Source organism: the organism of the source record quoted next, unplaced genomic scaffold, assembly GCF_019419815.1.
Source record: "Pyrus x bretschneideri cultivar Hongxiangsu unplaced genomic scaffold, Pyrus_bretschneideri_v1 Contig69, whole genome shotgun sequence".
In the NCBI taxonomy this organism is placed as follows: domain Eukaryota; kingdom Viridiplantae; phylum Streptophyta; class Magnoliopsida; order Rosales; family Rosaceae; genus Pyrus; species Pyrus x bretschneideri.
Genome location: NW_025999808.1, coordinates 289,332 through 305,096, shown reverse-complemented (window position 1 = coordinate 305,096; position 15,765 = coordinate 289,332). Strand labels below are relative to the sequence as shown.

The window sequence follows — 15,765 nt, the reverse complement described above, 5'->3', positions numbered from 1 at the left end:
AGCAATTCCGATCATACACTTTTCTTGAAACGTCGAATGAGGAAATTGATGGCACTTATCATCTATGTGGACGATATGATTGTTATGGGTGACGACAAAGAGGAAATCTCAAGGCTCAAAGATTACTTAGCAATCGAGTTCGAGATGAAAGATCTTGGTGGTTTGAAATATTTCTTGGGGATATAAGTAGCTCGATCTAAACAGGGTATATTTCTGTCTCAAAGAAAATATGTTCTAGACTTATTAGTTGAAATCGAAATGCTTGATTGTAAACCGGCTGACACCCTTATAGTCCAAAATCACTAACATAGATCGTTATCAGAGGTTAGTTGGGAGGTTAATTTATTTATCTCACACCAGGCCTGATATTGCATACGCAATAAGTGTTGTTAGTCAATTTATGCATCCTCCGAGTAAGGCACATATGGGTGCAGTTAAACGCATCCTACGATACCTGAAGTCCTCACCAGGTAGAGGCATCATGTTTTCCAAGAATGATCATTGCCGAATAGAGGGTTACACCGATGTAGATTGGGCGGCAATGTTATTGATCGTCAGTCCACATCTGGTTATTTTACATTTGTGGGAGGAAACTTAGTGACTTGGCGAAGTAAGAAACAGAAAGTGGTTGCTTTATCAAGTGCAGAAGTGGAATACAGGGGTATGGCAAAAGGAGTATGGGAACTATTATGGCTTGGGAGGTTACTTGGTGAACTCGGGTATCTTGAATTCAGCCTCAGATTTATTTTGTGATAATAAAGCAGCTATCGATATCTCACACAACCCAATTCAACATGATCGCACAAAACACGTGGAAGTTGATAGACACTTCATAAAGGAGAAGTTGGATGGGAATATTATTCAATTCCCATTTGTAAAGTCAGAGGATCAATTAGCGGATATCTTAACTAAAGCTATTGCAAGTCAAGCGTTCTACAACTCTCTTGTCAAGTTGGGCATGAACGACATTTATACACCAACTTGAGGGGGAGTGTAGGAGAGTTGACTTTTTGTAATTAGTTTAATTACCCATTTGAGTCCTTATAATCAGATTGTAATTAGGATTTCCCGGTTGCAGCACATGGTTTTACATTACTCTCATACATTTTGAGAAGAGAATCGGAGATAGAAAGTAGCAGGTGGAGTGGTGGGTTACTAGATGTATATGGTGTGGTGGAGGGAGACTAGAGAGGGTATGCTGTGATGGCTTGCCGGAGTTGAAAGGGTTTGAGACAGAGAGAGAACTAGCTGCTCTAAGAAGAATGAGAGAGTTTGAGTCTCTGGGATATGGCTATCTAACATTAGACGATCGAGATTAAATCTCAACCAATCTGTCGACAAATTTCCTAAACCATAATTAAAAAAATAAACATATATATATATATATATTATCTTCAATTCGGTTCAAAATTACCAAACAAGTCCGATTGTGAGACCGATGGTCGTAACGACTTTCTAAGATTTTTTTTGCTTCATTTAGAAATGCTTTTCAGTACTGTTCGGGACTTTCAATTTTTTGTTCTGCCCCTAATGAGGTTTACCCAATTGATTAAAAAAAAAAAATAGCTTTATTGAGCTTTTAACCACACCCGAGTGCCGCATAAGTACCGAACAAGAGACACATTAATGAGGAAAAATCTAGTTCCTTTGATGGGCCGAGTTAGAAATGCAAGTTGGAATGGGACTTTTGATTCCGCTATAAAATTCTTGATCCGAAACTAAAATTTTTGAATTTCAATATTTTTAAATAATTGTAGATATCGAAAATTTTGTATTTAGAATAAGGAAAAATTTTCCAAGTGTTCTGAAACTTATTCCAATAAAAAAGGAAAAAAAAAAAGATGATGGTTTTTTATTTATTTACTAAATATGAATTGTTATTAGCACTTTAAATTCTTCATTCTATACTTTAAAATTTTTATATTAGAAAGAAAAATATACTTGTAAAGAGTGTAGAATGTGATTTTTGGAGTGCCAATAACAATTCCTTACTAAATTTATGTATTTTATAATTAACTTTTATACTTTATTATTAATTTTGGATATTTTAATCTACGTTTAAATGTTAAAACGTATAAACATACTTATATACTACAAAATTGATTAAATTATACACGAGCATATATCAAATACAAAAAATACCTACATGCACGAAAAAATTAAAAATATTAAACAACTTATAAAATATATAAATTTCTAAAAATTTCGAATTATAAACCCTAAACCGATCCGATCCGCTTTCGAAATTTTACAATAGAACTTAAAAAATTTGTGTCCAATCACAGTCTGATCCTAACAAAAGAGGACATAATCGTCATTAGGTATTATTGTCCAATCAAACAGCTGCTGATTAGATTACTTCCGCCACGTGTAACCTTGTGACGCCTTCAAAGTCTGAACGGAGATACAGGGCTCTCTTTCTCTCTGTCTCTTCTCTCTCCTTCCTGTCTATTGGACAAATACTTGCAATCAATGAAAAATGCCGTCGTCCGACATCGTAACTGCTTCTAAAGTTCCGTTTGCGGCCACTTGTCTTCCCAATGGCAAGGTAATTATTTGATCTTTCGTATTCTCTTACCTTTCAAAAATGTCCGCTCACAGTCACTGCCTCTTTCTCTTTGCACGTATACTTGCAAGAAGCATTTGCCGCCAAAATCCTATGGGAATATGGTCACCCGCAAAATGGCTGCGCAAACTGTCTCCAGAAACCTCAAATTCGTGAGGAATTCGGCTTCGGGGGATATGGAGACAAGTTCAGTTGGGCTTGATGTGTCAATTCCTAGCGATTATTCTGAGCTCATTGAACAAGTAATTCACCTTCTACTCTTTCTAAACTACAATGTGCCTTCGTGTTCTGAACAATTTGTGGAAGTGCACTTATGATAATATTTATTAGGATCGGAAAATGATAACCGCACACCATTTTTCACCCCCTATGGACCCATGTTTAATCCTGTCCGTTTTTCTATTTGATTTATTCAATCCGGAGACGCCACTTCTATAAATTATTTCATTTGAAATCTATTCGGAACTCGGGTTAATATGTACTTTATCATATCAAAAGCAGCGTCTCTATCTCACTCTCTCTGCCCCTCTCTACTCTCGTACGTACGCTTTGAGTATTTTACTTCGTGTGATGGGCATCACTCATCAGGCGTGCCTTTGGTTTCTGATTTATTACCGCTATTTGGTGCTAAGTTTTTTCTTGTGCTGCATGATAATTACTAGGCCCGAAATGCAACTGCATTGGCTGTGAAGGATAACAAGCAGTTGATGGTGAGTTAGGATTGCGTAATTACTTGTGATAAAAATTCAATCTAACAACAGTTGTATGGTCTTATTATATGATCAACAAGTCTCTTCTTCTGCAGGAGATTGAGTTCCCTACTTCCGGACTTGAATCCGTACCAGGTTCCTTCCGCCAGCTGATATGTGTTTATAGTTTGTTCCAAGTGACTTGCATTATGTATAGCTTCTTAATTTATGAAACACATTTTAGGGGATGGTGAAGGGGGAATAGAAATGACAGAAAGTATGCAGTTAATTCGAGAATTTTGCAACCGTTTAATAGTTCCAGAGAAAGCCAGACAGACCAGAATAGTAAGTTCCTTGACAAATAACTCTAGTTTCAGATTTAGGGGACTGTAATGGGCTCGTTGTACTGCACTAAATAAAAAGCAAAAGATTTAAGAACCAAAACATCTAACTGAAAAATACGCAATTCCCAAAACGGCTAAACCAAATAAGGCGAAACTACTATAAAGTGGTATGATAAATTAAACAAATAGTCCTTTGCTTTACCTACTCTATTTGTTCCTTTCCCTTGTTATCTTTTTAGGTACTGAGATTTTAAGCGAATATATTAACGGTTTGATGAAAGCTTTCAGTTTTTTCCTGAGGCCAACGAAGTTAAATTTGCAAGAGAATCAATATTTGAGGGTGCTTCCTTTAAGTTGGACTATCTGACAAAGCCATCATTCTTTGAGGACTTTGGTTTTGTGGAGAAAGTGAAAATGACAGACCGTGTGAAGGCAGAAGATGAACTCTTCCTTGCTGCCTATCCATATTTTAATGTCACTGGTAGCTCCTTCAGTTGGATTTTTTGTTCCATTATATTTTCATTTATATATTTCACTTGATGTCACTGGATGCACGTAACTTGGACCATTTCCGTTCACGACACTCTACATTCTGAATAAATTCTACATTAGCATCATTGCAACCATTAATCAATGTTTGAATTAATTTCTTGCCATTCAGAAATGCTTGTGGTCGAAGAACTTTACAGAGAAGCTGTTCAGAACACTTCAAGGAAACTGATTATTTTCAATGGGGAGCTTGATCGTATAAGATCTGGATGTATCCTTTGCTAATTTCAGATGGAATGCATTCACCCTTCAAATATAAATTGCATTACTTGTTCATTTGCTCAAGCTTGATGCATATACCTTGAAACCATTGGTGACCTTTTCGGTTACACATACGACAGTTTTTCTTGAAACGAAATAAAGATTATCCGCCCTTCTTCTACCCAAAGCTCGCTGCACTTTCCAAGAGCCTATTTCCATTTATGGAGACTGTGTACTACATTCACAACTTTAAGGGACGCTACGGAGGGACCCTTTTCAGGTTTGCTAGCTACTGACACTGGTAATTAATGAATTTGTTTGTGTGAGAGTGAGATACATATCAATACTTTATTTACCTTTTGTTTGTGTTATCTTGTTATGCAACATTTAGGAGCTACCCAGGCCCATGGAAAGTCTTCAGAAAAGTAAGGAACGGATACGTCTGTTTGCATCAGCAGGAAGCAATGCCGTCGCTCAAGGAAGTTGCTTTAGATATTCTTCCATCGGCCTGAGCGAGCGTATAGGATTATACAGTACGATTCTAAGATGTTATGAAGCCTTCTCAAGTACAGAAACTTAATCTTCAGTCAGTCACTATGAGAAATGTATATAACATTTTCTTGTCGATAGTCTCATAAATTTACTACTTGTGTAGAATGCAATATTAACAAGTTATGGAGGTAATCTAGTAGCTTAAGGAAGAAGAAACCCAAAGGATGCAAATTGAAATTCCAACTGTAGCCTTCTTCACCTCTGCTGCTTGCTCTGCCGCGATGGAGTGTGCCATGTGGAAGGCTCGGCCCTTTGATATCAAGTCCACCCGGTCATGGTGGTGGCCCACCAACAGGCCGGGGTAGATTTTCTGTGCCATCAGGCCAAGGTATAGGTGGTTTTCCTCCATTTGGCCTAGCCGCAAGTGTGCTTTTGCCGTGCCAAGATGTCGGTGATTTTCCTCGCGTTTCTAAGGTGTGGGACTATTCATGCAGACGAAGATCTAAGGGCAAAGAAGGGACGAGCTCACAAGTAGAAACGGATTGTGTGAACCAATCTAACTAAAAATTTTAAATTTTTTGTATTAAGTATCTTTTGTTGCATATTTCCTATCCGACCTGAAAAATGATAGTCCCACACAAGACAAATAGGGGCATTTCGTCATTATACTATGCTAGTGAGATTAGAAAAAAAGAAAGAAGAAATAGCAAATTAGTCATAACAAACATGAGCATTTCGTATTTTTACAGTGAGAAAGGAAAAAGAAAAAGACTTGAATAGGGGTATTTTGGTCTTTCTGTACTTTTGTTTTTCAGTCGACGTTAGTAATATGTAATTTTGTGTTAAGAATAAAAAAAGTCAAAATTTTGAGTTTTCATTAGTTTTCCACAAATGGAAATTGGCCAGACCGACGGTGTAGATCTAAGATGGACCCACCGGGAAGGACGCACGTGAAAACAGTAAATCGGCTTTACAATTCCCGTTGCCATTGGCTTTTTGTGTTTGTAGGCATCGTTCTCGTTTGGATCCCCACCCCCTCCACGGCTCCACCCATCATCATCGTCGTCATCGTCACATTTTCGGCAGACATTTTACACTCGCTCGCTCACTCTCTCTGCCTTTTGGGCCTGCAAAAAGCAAAACCCCTTGATGAATCAATCATACGCTAATTAGTATCACAAGTACGTCGATTTCTTTTCTTTTTTTCTCTAATAATATCGTCATGATTTCCCTTTACACGCCAATCAACTTCCACTTTCTTAGCTGGTACTCTGAATTCTGATGCAGTTTTCATGTAAAAAATGCTGGGTTTTGTGTAAATTTCCATTTTTTTTACAGCCTTGATCTTGTTTTTATTTATTTATTTACTCGCAAATCGTAGTTGGTGTTCTTTTCAGCTGCTAAGTTTGACTTACTGGCGAGACTTTTTCTTGTTTTCCTTGTTTCATATCCATTTAAGGATCTTGACCTTCAACAATTTGCTTTCTGGGAAAGTTGGAAAATTGGAAAATTTCGTCAAAGCCTGCCGCAGAAGAAAAAGAAATTCAAAGTGTTTTTCCTTAAAAGGGGATTATTGGTTTTGTCAGACAAGACAAAAGGGGTTGCAGATTGAAATCTCAGGGAGATATTGACCAAAAAATAAAGGGAAATCTCACATAGACAGGGACATTGATTTGTGCATATAGATATACAGATATAGATATATAGATATATCCATACACCAAGAAAGATGGGTTCTTTCCCAGGTCATGTTCTGCCAGGGACATTGTTTTTGGTTGTTGGGGTGTGGCACGTATGGGGCTCGCTGGTGAGATATGTATCCAACCCCAAGTCCTTTCGGGTACATGTATGGAACCCCGTTCCCGGTGTTGATGGGAGGCTTAAGTATTTTGAACTTTATCTTATAGCAGTTGGTGCTTTCATTGATATGTGTATTGAGCTTTTGTATTCGACCCATCTCAAGTTCTTTGTTAATGGAGTCTTGAACCCTCATCACATGAATGATTTCGAGCACTCGGGGATGCTTCTAATGTTCTTTATCTTTGGGGTTATCACCCTGATCTCACAGGAGACAAGGTATGATCATTCTCATTTGATTTTCTTGATTGCCATTTTCTTTGTTTTTATGTCATCTTGTTTAACAATTTTGTTTGATTCTTCGGAAAAGTCTAGGATTAGATAATTGGCGATAAAGCCATTGATTTTTGGATTTTAAACTTTTGAGATTGATGAACTAGCTGCTCTGCGTGATTAAGAGTGATGCATTGTTGACCTACTCAAGTGGATGTTTCAATTGCACCGAAAACAAAATAACAAAATGAGGTCACATCTAAAAGTTTATTCCTTTTTGCAGCTAGCACTAAGAGGCCTTTATATCTAGGCTTCCTCTGTTTCTTTGGTAACGTAAAGATTTCAATTTTGATGGCATTTATAGAACTCACTAGCAATCAAATCTGTAGAAGTCATAGTCCTTGCATATTGAGATGGCTGTTGCAACTGTTTATATTGGGTGGGGAAATGAAATTCCATAGGAAGTGAATAAGGAGCTGCATTTATATGGGGATCTATGTGGATCATCTGGTTTTGTGTCTAGGTTTGTTATTGTTTTTATTATTTTGTTGATATTGGTCTGACATAATTTGTCATGACTGTTACTGGTTTTTTATTAAGTCCATATACCCAAACTAAGAATTTCACATATTTAGTATTTTCCTTTTCAGACTTTAGTAAAACTTGAAACCCCTACTCAGTTCTGTGTAACTCAGTTGGCTTCGAGTTCCTCTGTGCAAATGGAAATGAGGGCCAAATTAAAAAGTGCATGGCTACCATTGCTAATTGATCCCAGAGTTTTATGAGGTTTAGCCCACTCCCCCACCCCTTAGTTTAGATAATATAGAATGTATTAAAAAAAGTTCTCAAATGCTGCTCACAGTCAAATTCCTGAGAACTGTTCTGGTCATGTTCATAAATTCAAGTTTGTAATAGGAAAAACTTGCTTTAAGAGAGTGAAACAACTGTTTGCGTCTGACATTTTTTGTTGTTCCAGGTAGTTGCCCTTGAGCTTTTGGTTGTGCACATTATGAAATGTCTGATCTGTTTATAATTGCCTGCAATCTCAGACATTAACTATTGCTAACATTGTTGATTATGAATTCCTAAGAATTTATAAAATGTTGGCGTGAGTAGTACTTTTAACTCATGAAACTTAGATATATTTCAACAGACATGCCAAAGTTTTGTATTTACTCACCAGGATAATTCAGAGTCACAAGCATTGAAAATGTTTACAAATAAAGAGAGAGATATCTGATGATATCATTTGTGTTTTCTGGAATTGCAGTTGGTAAGGGCATCCAAAAGGTTATTCTTTGGTCAGGTCCAAGTCCCATCTCCCTTTCCATAGTCCAGTTTGCTTGTTGGAACATTAGGGGTCTTATTTCTACCCTAAGCTGATGGATATGAGAAAGCTTATTGCTGCTCAAAATCCTGATTTAGTTTATATTGTTGAAACTGGAGTGAGATTGGTTAATGAAGATGTCAGTTCTAGAAGTTTTATTTGGATTACTCTATGAATAACTCGGGTAGTCACAGTCTGGGAAAATTCAGATTGGCTGGAATCTTTTAACCATGAGGTTTTCAAAGCACGGTGATTCTGACCAGTGCAGCCAATTCCAAGACATTGGCAGTAGAGGCTTACAATGAAGTTAGAGGTTTTCAAAGCAATGTGACATAGTTGCTGGTTGAATCAGTGCTGGGATTGCACTCTTGGGGAATTGCATCGATGAGTCTTATTTAGAAGATCTCTGCTCTGCATAGGTTTTCCTATAGCTACATGAATTTCTTTCCTCCATTTATGTCGGATCATTTTCCCATGTTGGTATTAGGCTGTAACCTTAATCTGAGAAATATGCTTTTAAGTTCTCCATTTTTTTCTCTGATAGGGGATTTCTAGTTGGGCCCCCACTTGTAGCAAAGGTTCAAGGAACCTTCAATTCCAGTTTTCTAGAAGCTCTTGCTAATCGAGGATGAGCTGAAGAAGCTGCAGTAGAACCCAGGTCCATGATAGTTTGCAGCAGCCTGTTTTTGCCTTCAGATTGACACCATTTCTGCGAGAGCGTAGCAGAATTATATGATTTGTTGCTATATTATTGCTGCACACCAGTAGGATTGGGGTTTACAGTTTAAACACCTCATTAGGCGGCTGAGGATGTTCTTCTCAAGCATTATTTACATTAGGCCTTTAGCTTGTTGTTGCGTTTCTTTTAATTTATGATTTGTTGTTTACATTTTAATTTTAGAGACTACAGTTCAATATTGATAGATTGCGGCAGTTATTTTCACATTGTTGCCTTAGGATGGGTGCTTTTTACACAATTTTTTATTGATTGTTAATTTTAACCGTCCAACACTATTTTTGGGTCTGTTATGGAATAACCTTGTAGTATGGCTAATTTTTTTCTTTCTCCTTTAGTCTTGCAATTAGATTTCTTCCGATGCCTGAAGGAGCTCTTTGTCTGATTGCTGCTACAGCATTCTGTGCGGAGTACCTTCTTTTCTACTTTCACTCAACAACTCATAAAGGCCTCGAGGGGTATTACCACATCCTCCTTGTCCTCCTAATCGGGCTTTGCATAGTATCGTCTGTTGCCGGAGCCCTCTTACCAACCAGCTTTCCAATTGATTTATGTAGCGGTATTGGCATAACTCTCCAAGGCCTCTGGTTTTATCAGACTGCGTTCACTCTCTATGGCCCCATGATGCCAGATGGTTGTGGGCTCAAGGATGATATGGTCTCATGTCATTCTGTCGACAGTGAGGTCCGGGGTGAGTTGCTTGCAAACTTCCAGTTCTTTATCATGGTTCTTAGCGTACTCATTGCAGTTGTGGGAGGATATGGTTTTGTTGCCTTAAGATTTGGGCATTCTGATGAACAGAGCTTGCGTGCAGTATAGGATAGGGGTTGTCAATGTTTATTGTACTGTTTTTGGGGCTGTCGAAGGAGGTCTTAAAAGCTCGAAATATGGACTATTAGATTTAGAAGCAAATGGAGATATATATGAGTGCCTTCATACCAGCAAATGGAGATTTTTTGTCAATAATGAAGAGGCCCTTGTCCAAGGTCATGTTATTCCCTATTTTTCTTATTACATAATTGATGGTTCATATGTTATTTTTACTAAAAACGAATATTCAAAAAAATAATAAAAAAAATTCTAAATTGTTGTAAAGTCGACGATATGTGTGCAGTGGAATAAAATAAATAAGACATAATATTTACAAGGTTCGGTAAGTGTGCCTACGTCCTTGAGGCAGTATTAGTATTTTCTTTCATTATCTGAAATAATAGGAGTACAAAATAACTCGCACTATTTTCTCTTATCTCTAGCTTGGCTCATTGGTAATTTCTTCCACATCTCTCTTCTTTCCTCTTCTTTTCCTTTCCTCCATAACTCCTCTTTCTTTCCTCTATATGTTTTTCTCTCATCTCTTTCTTTTCTTTCTCACTTCTTCCTTCCTCTTTATGCTCTCATCTAGGGTTAGGCACGAGCTTGACCAGGTCGAATTTTGAAGGAACCAGACCATATTGGAGTTTAAAAGAAATGGGCCAGTTCGGGGCGGGTACAACATATTTTAAAACAAGAACCAGACATAACCAGTTCTGTTTGAAACGGGGCCAGTTTGGACAGGGTACAACGGGTCCTCTTAACTTTATTTTTTTTTATTTTTTTTTTATTTATGGTTTTGATATAGAGCTCCAAAAGCTAGTTCCAAATCCAGGTTGATGGTCGGTGCAATCATCCTCGATCATGTGCTTGATGGTATGCGACTCCAACGCCACCGCCTCCTCAAACTCGAACGACTTGATGTTTAAGCTCTTGATGGTGATCTTCTTCAACGACATGGTTGGTGACGGTGATAACGATGGTCTTGAACGACTGGTACTGTAAGAGAAGCCCGAACAAGGAACCCTTTTCAGCTTTGCTCCTCCGCAGCTGCAATCAACCTTTCCTTAGCTGCAGCGGCCATCAAATCATCAAAGCCTTCCAACTTCCCAAGTACTATCTCAATCTCAAAACCAAAACAATAAATCAATATTAACAAAACGGAATACTTGGTAGGGGACAGACTGTAAAGTGCTCGAGTTCAATATTCTGGGAGTGGGTACAATCACATAAATCCTATAAAAAAACCAAGCAAATCCCACATCAAAAATACCCCCAAACCAAAACCCATATCAGAAAATTCCCCCAAAACCTCACAAAAAGCCAAACAACCCCAAACAAAATCCCAAAACCCTCGGAAAATCTAAATCAAAACCAATCTAGGTTTTTTAAAAGTTGGAAGCAAGATTGCAGCAAGGGGCTCATCGACCTCAAATTCTTAATGTCGACGAACTTGTCCTGATGGTGGGTGGGAGGGACCTCAATTGACGCCAGAGATGGTGGTTAAGTGGTGGGTAAGTTGGACCTCAATCGACGAAGACGGGGACGTAGTGTAAGTTCAGGAGAAAGAGATTGTGAGGGAGAAGTCGAGAGGTCTAAGAGTGAGGTCTGGAGAATTCTACATAACGTAAGAAATAAACCCTATAATGAACGGTGGAAACGGTTCGGGCCGGGGGCTCGTTTTCTCTTAAATTTCTACCCGCCCTGCCCCGTTTTGAATTTACAATATATGTACTTGGCCCAAACTTGCCTCGACCCGCTAGTCTAGGACCCGTTTGCCCAGTCCTACTCTCATCTTATAGGCAAAAGATTACTATAGCAAAACAATTCACTATACAAACTTTCCTCAAATAAATAGTGAAATATTGTGCATGAATAGTAACCCATCCGCTTTTCTTCATATGAATAATAATCCATTTGATTTTTCATTGGATGAATAGTAATGAACTATTCATGTGGGCCATCCACATATTATATTACAATACTCTCCCTTTGATGGCCATATGTCAATTTCGGTTGCCTCGTTAAAACCTTGATATGTTTTCGATGCTCCCCCTGATGAGTATCTCTCCTTAATTTTGAATTCTTTAATTTGACTGATTACTATGTTGATGTAAGCTAATACCATTCATGATAGTTGAAGTGTTTGCTTCTGAAGGTGGTTCACATGCGCCCCAATTTTTAATGGCCATAGGTTTTAACCAAACTCCAATATTTTTTAGAGATATGAAGATGTGGCAATGAATGTTGTCCTTGATTGTTGTAGGATCAACTTATTTCCATACGTAAATACAAATCATTTATGAGAGCGATTTGTATGCAGGCTTGAGAGATATTCAGATTTTTGGTTGTCCAATAAGACCATGGCTATTATTGAGTTCTTCAGAATAAAATAAGCACATGTCTATAATTTCTTGGAGTTATCAAAAGATAAACTTTACTTCATTCTAATACCATATGTTGGTATTGTGCTTCACAGGAAATGTAATATTTGACTCAGTGTATTGTACTAAATATAGTAAGGCACATACCTCACTAAGATATGGTGCCCCTAGACCAATTATCAATTCATCATTTCCCTCGCGAGGATGAATGATATTTCTTAGTGTCTAAATATTGGTTAATCATTTGAGTAATCAACTCATAATCTTCAATCCATATGATTTTTTAATACCATAAACATTTTGGATAAGATTTGTGTTAACATATTGTTCGATTTACAGCTCGAGACAATATTCCTTTCAACACTTTATAATCTTTCTAGACTCTTCAAGAGTTCCAATTTAATATCAAGTCTTGCAAGAGATTCAATGTATTGCAACAATATCATAATGAAAGTACTCATTAAGGAAATTTATACCATTCATTGGTATTGAGTACATAATTTATGTTTTACCCTTCCAGGGCTTTCTTCAAGCAATTTGAATCCTTCAGGGATTTCTACACTTCATGACACATTCTCCTTTGAAATTTATACAGAGCAACTTGCTTCCATGTATACTTGAGGGATTTACTTGTGGAGACATGCTTCGGGCATGTATAATTCTCCACTGAAATGAACAAGCTTCACAATGAGAAATCATGTTTCCAAGAGTGTATTACAATTTCAGGTTTCAACTAGGAACCATGTGTCATATCATGTTAGTGTATTTCACCGTATTACAAATGCTCATATAACCTTTTGGGTTCAACATCATTCGGCGATTTGTACTATAGGTCCATTTTTCCATGTTCTTAATAAATTGTAATGGAACTGCCTTTCTCCATTTTGGCCAATAATTTTTCTTTTTAGTCAATGAACAAAAGAATGTGGCTCAATAACAACACAACTCATTAATGAATTTAGTAGCATTTAAAACCAAAATTAACATTGGTAATCATCAATTCTCATGTGCATGTGCATGCATATTTATAAGTATTTCATTACTTTGGATATCCTTGCCTCTTCAGGGGCTTTACATTGTCTCTTCTAGGACAATCATCTCTTATTAGATGAATTGTTTGAGAATTTGGATCATAACCTCCTCTAGAGCATTATAGAGCTTGGATTTTTAATCTCCACTTTTGGGGAGTTGAATCATTGGAACCTACACATCGATCATGCTTTAGGCATAAACTATATTAAAATTGCCGTGTCCATGGATTATCCTTTTTGGAACTTGAATCCATACAACGACTGTTATACTTCGGGCATGCAACAGTTCAATAGTGCCAAGTCTGTGGATAGTCTGATTGAGACTTCAATCCGTGCGACATCTCTATAACTTGTAATCAATTAGTAATTTTCATCACCCTTTTGTACATCATGTGAATGATATAAACTGGTAGAGTTTGCTGGGGATGTGAGTAGGATTCCCATCATTGAACTTTGGTCTTCCATTCACTCAGTTAGCCACCAATTTTCTCCCTTTAGACTTCCATGGAATCATCGTTGATCATTCTGCTTCAGTCTCTTGCCCAGTAGAGGTGGTGCGCAATCTTTGCCCTTGGATGGTCCATCACTTCTTGGTGACTCATCCATGCTTGGCAGTTTCAGTGTAAAGAGCCAACATTGTACCAATTATTCTGCGGTGTTGGTGACTTTAGACCTAGCTCCAACAACAATTGAAGATGACTACTCGAGAGCAATGCAAGGTAAGAAATTAGGGAAAGGTTACAGGTAGTCGATTCCTGACTAAAAGTTTGATTTCAGGTTCCGACTGATTGCTTTCTTTATCTTTGTCTTGTAGGCAAGAGCAAGGGCAAAGGAAAAGATAGGGAAAGAGCATGATATAAGATACTTTTGCTCTCTACCCTGATGATATGAGATGCTTTTGCTCTTGAAGAAAAACAGTAGAAGACTTTGATGCTAATGTAAAACTTTTCGATCGAAGGGGGTTTCTTGATGAGAAAATGAGTTTGGCATTTTGAGGGACTTGGTTGAAGAGGTATTCTGAGAGAGAATGACGATTGAATATGTTGTGAGGTTTGGTTGCAGATGCATTCTCGGCAAGGAAGATGAATTAGGCATTTTTGCGGTATTATTTTGCCATGGAGGACGAAGGTCGACATATATAGGGATTTCCCAATAGCAAGTAGTGGTGCGGATGTGGTCTTGTCACCCATGCTTGTCGGTAATAGTGGTGTAGTTGGAATAATGAACTTTATGCGTTTTAACTTTGCCAGAGATATTTTGACAGAGTTGTCCTTGATATCCAAAAAGCTGAGATTGCGTCTGAGAAATGTTGACAAACTTTATTCAGGAAAATCCAGCTTTTGAAAATCAGAAAGCAGTGTCTCTTCGATTTTTGAACAGGTGGTTGTGTTGCCTCTCATTTTATAGTGGTATCAATTATATTCAAAATGCACGCTTGTGAAAATTATTTCTGTTGTATTTCTGAGATTTCACTCTATCCAACCCTTTTCTTTCATCATTTCTGAAAATGGCTTGCCCATCCAACCTTTGTTTAGATTTAAGTCTTGGAGGAGATACATATGAGCCACGTCTTTTTTATCTTCTAATGACCCTCTTACGGTTGGAGACTCTGTGATGAGGGATGATATAACAGCTATAATAGTAGCTAGGAACCTTCTCACTCCCAAAGACAAATGAATACTTTCAAAGAGGTCTAATGAATTGTCTGTTCAAGACTTTTTGGCTTTCACTGTTCAATGTGCGGGTTCTGTATCCAACATGGACCAACGTCTACTTGCTCGAACCCGCCAAGTCGAAACATTAATGGCTGAGGTGGCAAGTCTTAAATAAGAGATTAAAGGGCTCAAGCATGAGAATAAAGAGTTGCACAAACTTGCAAGTATCTACTTGATGAGCATGAAAAGAAAGCTCGATCAATTGCAGGAATCCGAAAGTCAGATTCAAAGTGATCACCAGAGATTCGTGGCTAGATTCCGAAGGCAACTGATGCGTTCCCCTTCTGGTGTTTTGCCAAGTACTAGGGCATCACATGATCAATCTCCAGTGCCTCCCCATTCTGGGGTACTGCCAAGTACTGAGACTTCACATGAGCAACGTTTGTGAAGGCCCCTCCATTGGTTTGTTTTTGTAGGTGTTACTCATACATATATATATATATATATGTACATGTGTGTGTGTGTATCTAGGGTGTATATATACATACATACATACACATATATATATATATATATATATATATATATATTCATTCTCTTCTGGTTTTATACATACCTGAAATTTCTGGTTCAGTTTGTTAGATATAGGAAACTATGGAAACTTTTGGTTCCATTAATATGAATTAATGAGCCTTTAAGCAAAGATGTTTTCTAATATCATATGCTTCCACATGAATTCTCGGGCATTATGAATTCATGAAAGTATCTCTTGTGTAAGATGTCAATGGTCACAAAATCGGGTTTTGCTAAGTTCAACATTTCCTTATTCCCAAAAAGAAGAAATTTAGGTATGACAAAAATTGCGATAATTAACTCATACCACATATAACACATGTCTACAAAAAGTGTTA

At 37.6% G+C, this 15,765-nt stretch overlaps 2 protein-coding genes across 8 annotated transcripts; both read left to right on the top strand.

Annotated features, from left to right (window-relative positions):
- The first annotated feature begins 2,388 nt into the window (after positions 1-2,388).
- Positions 2,389-5,445, top strand: LOC103938766 (protein LPA3). 5 transcript variants are annotated; one of them, XR_007254201.1, is made up of 10 exons: positions 2,389-2,548; positions 2,638-2,808; positions 3,229-3,276; positions 3,357-3,411; positions 3,500-3,600; positions 3,888-4,080; positions 4,261-4,359; positions 4,512-4,629; positions 4,741-4,915; positions 5,005-5,445. XR_007254201.1 is itself a non-coding variant. In XM_048573532.1 (10 exons), the coding sequence occupies exons 1-9, from the start codon at positions 2,480-2,482 to the stop codon at positions 4,859-4,861; spliced, it is 975 nt and encodes a 324-aa protein (XP_048429489.1). In that variant the 5' UTR covers positions 2,389-2,479; the 3' UTR covers positions 4,862-4,882; positions 5,005-5,445. The 5 variants fall into 5 exon arrangements, 4 of the variants coding, with proteins under 4 accessions (XP_048429489.1, XP_048429491.1, XP_048429492.1 ...); XM_048573532.1 differs by having other exon boundaries at positions 4,741-4,882; XM_048573534.1 differs by lacking the exon at positions 5,005-5,445 and having other exon boundaries at positions 3,372-3,411; positions 4,741-4,995.
- A 390-nt stretch (positions 5,446-5,835) lies between these two features.
- On the top strand, positions 5,836-10,131 carry LOC125472266 (transmembrane protein 45A-like). Of its 3 annotated transcripts, none has more exons than XM_048573472.1 (3): positions 5,836-6,022; positions 6,301-6,917; positions 9,313-10,131. In XM_048573472.1, the coding sequence occupies exons 2-3, from the start codon at positions 6,571-6,573 to the stop codon at positions 9,791-9,793; spliced, it is 828 nt and encodes a 275-aa protein (XP_048429429.1). In that variant the 5' UTR covers positions 5,836-6,022; positions 6,301-6,570; the 3' UTR covers positions 9,794-10,131. The 3 variants fall into 3 exon arrangements, with proteins under 3 accessions (XP_048429429.1, XP_048429431.1, XP_048429430.1); XM_048573474.1 differs by having other exon boundaries at positions 5,839-6,022; positions 9,325-10,131; XM_048573473.1 differs by lacking the exon at positions 5,836-6,022 and having other exon boundaries at positions 6,029-6,917.
- The last annotated feature ends 5,634 nt before the right edge of the window (positions 10,132-15,765 follow it).

What these genes read in the sequence shown, in the direction of transcription:
- LOC103938766 (XM_048573532.1), top strand. Translation starts at nt 2,480, where the DNA reads ATGCCGTCGTCCGACATCGTAACTGCTTCTAAAGTTCCGTTTGCGGCC. An exon ending in ATTCTGAGCTCATTGAACAA is followed by an intron (nt 2,809 to 3,228) that starts GTAATTCACCTT and finishes GATAATTACTAG; the next exon opens with GCCCGAAATGCAACTGCATT. An exon ending in TACGGAGGGACCCTTTTCAG is followed by an intron (nt 4,630 to 4,740) that starts GTTTGCTAGCTA and finishes TGCAACATTTAG; the next exon opens with GAGCTACCCAGGCCCATGGA.
- LOC125472266 (XM_048573472.1), top strand. Translation starts at nt 6,571, where the DNA reads ATGGGTTCTTTCCCAGGTCATGTTCTGCCAGGGACATTGTTTTTGGTT. An exon ending in CTGATCTCACAGGAGACAAG is followed by an intron (nt 6,918 to 9,312) that starts GTATGATCATTC and finishes TTTCTCCTTTAG; the next exon opens with TCTTGCAATTAGATTTCTTC.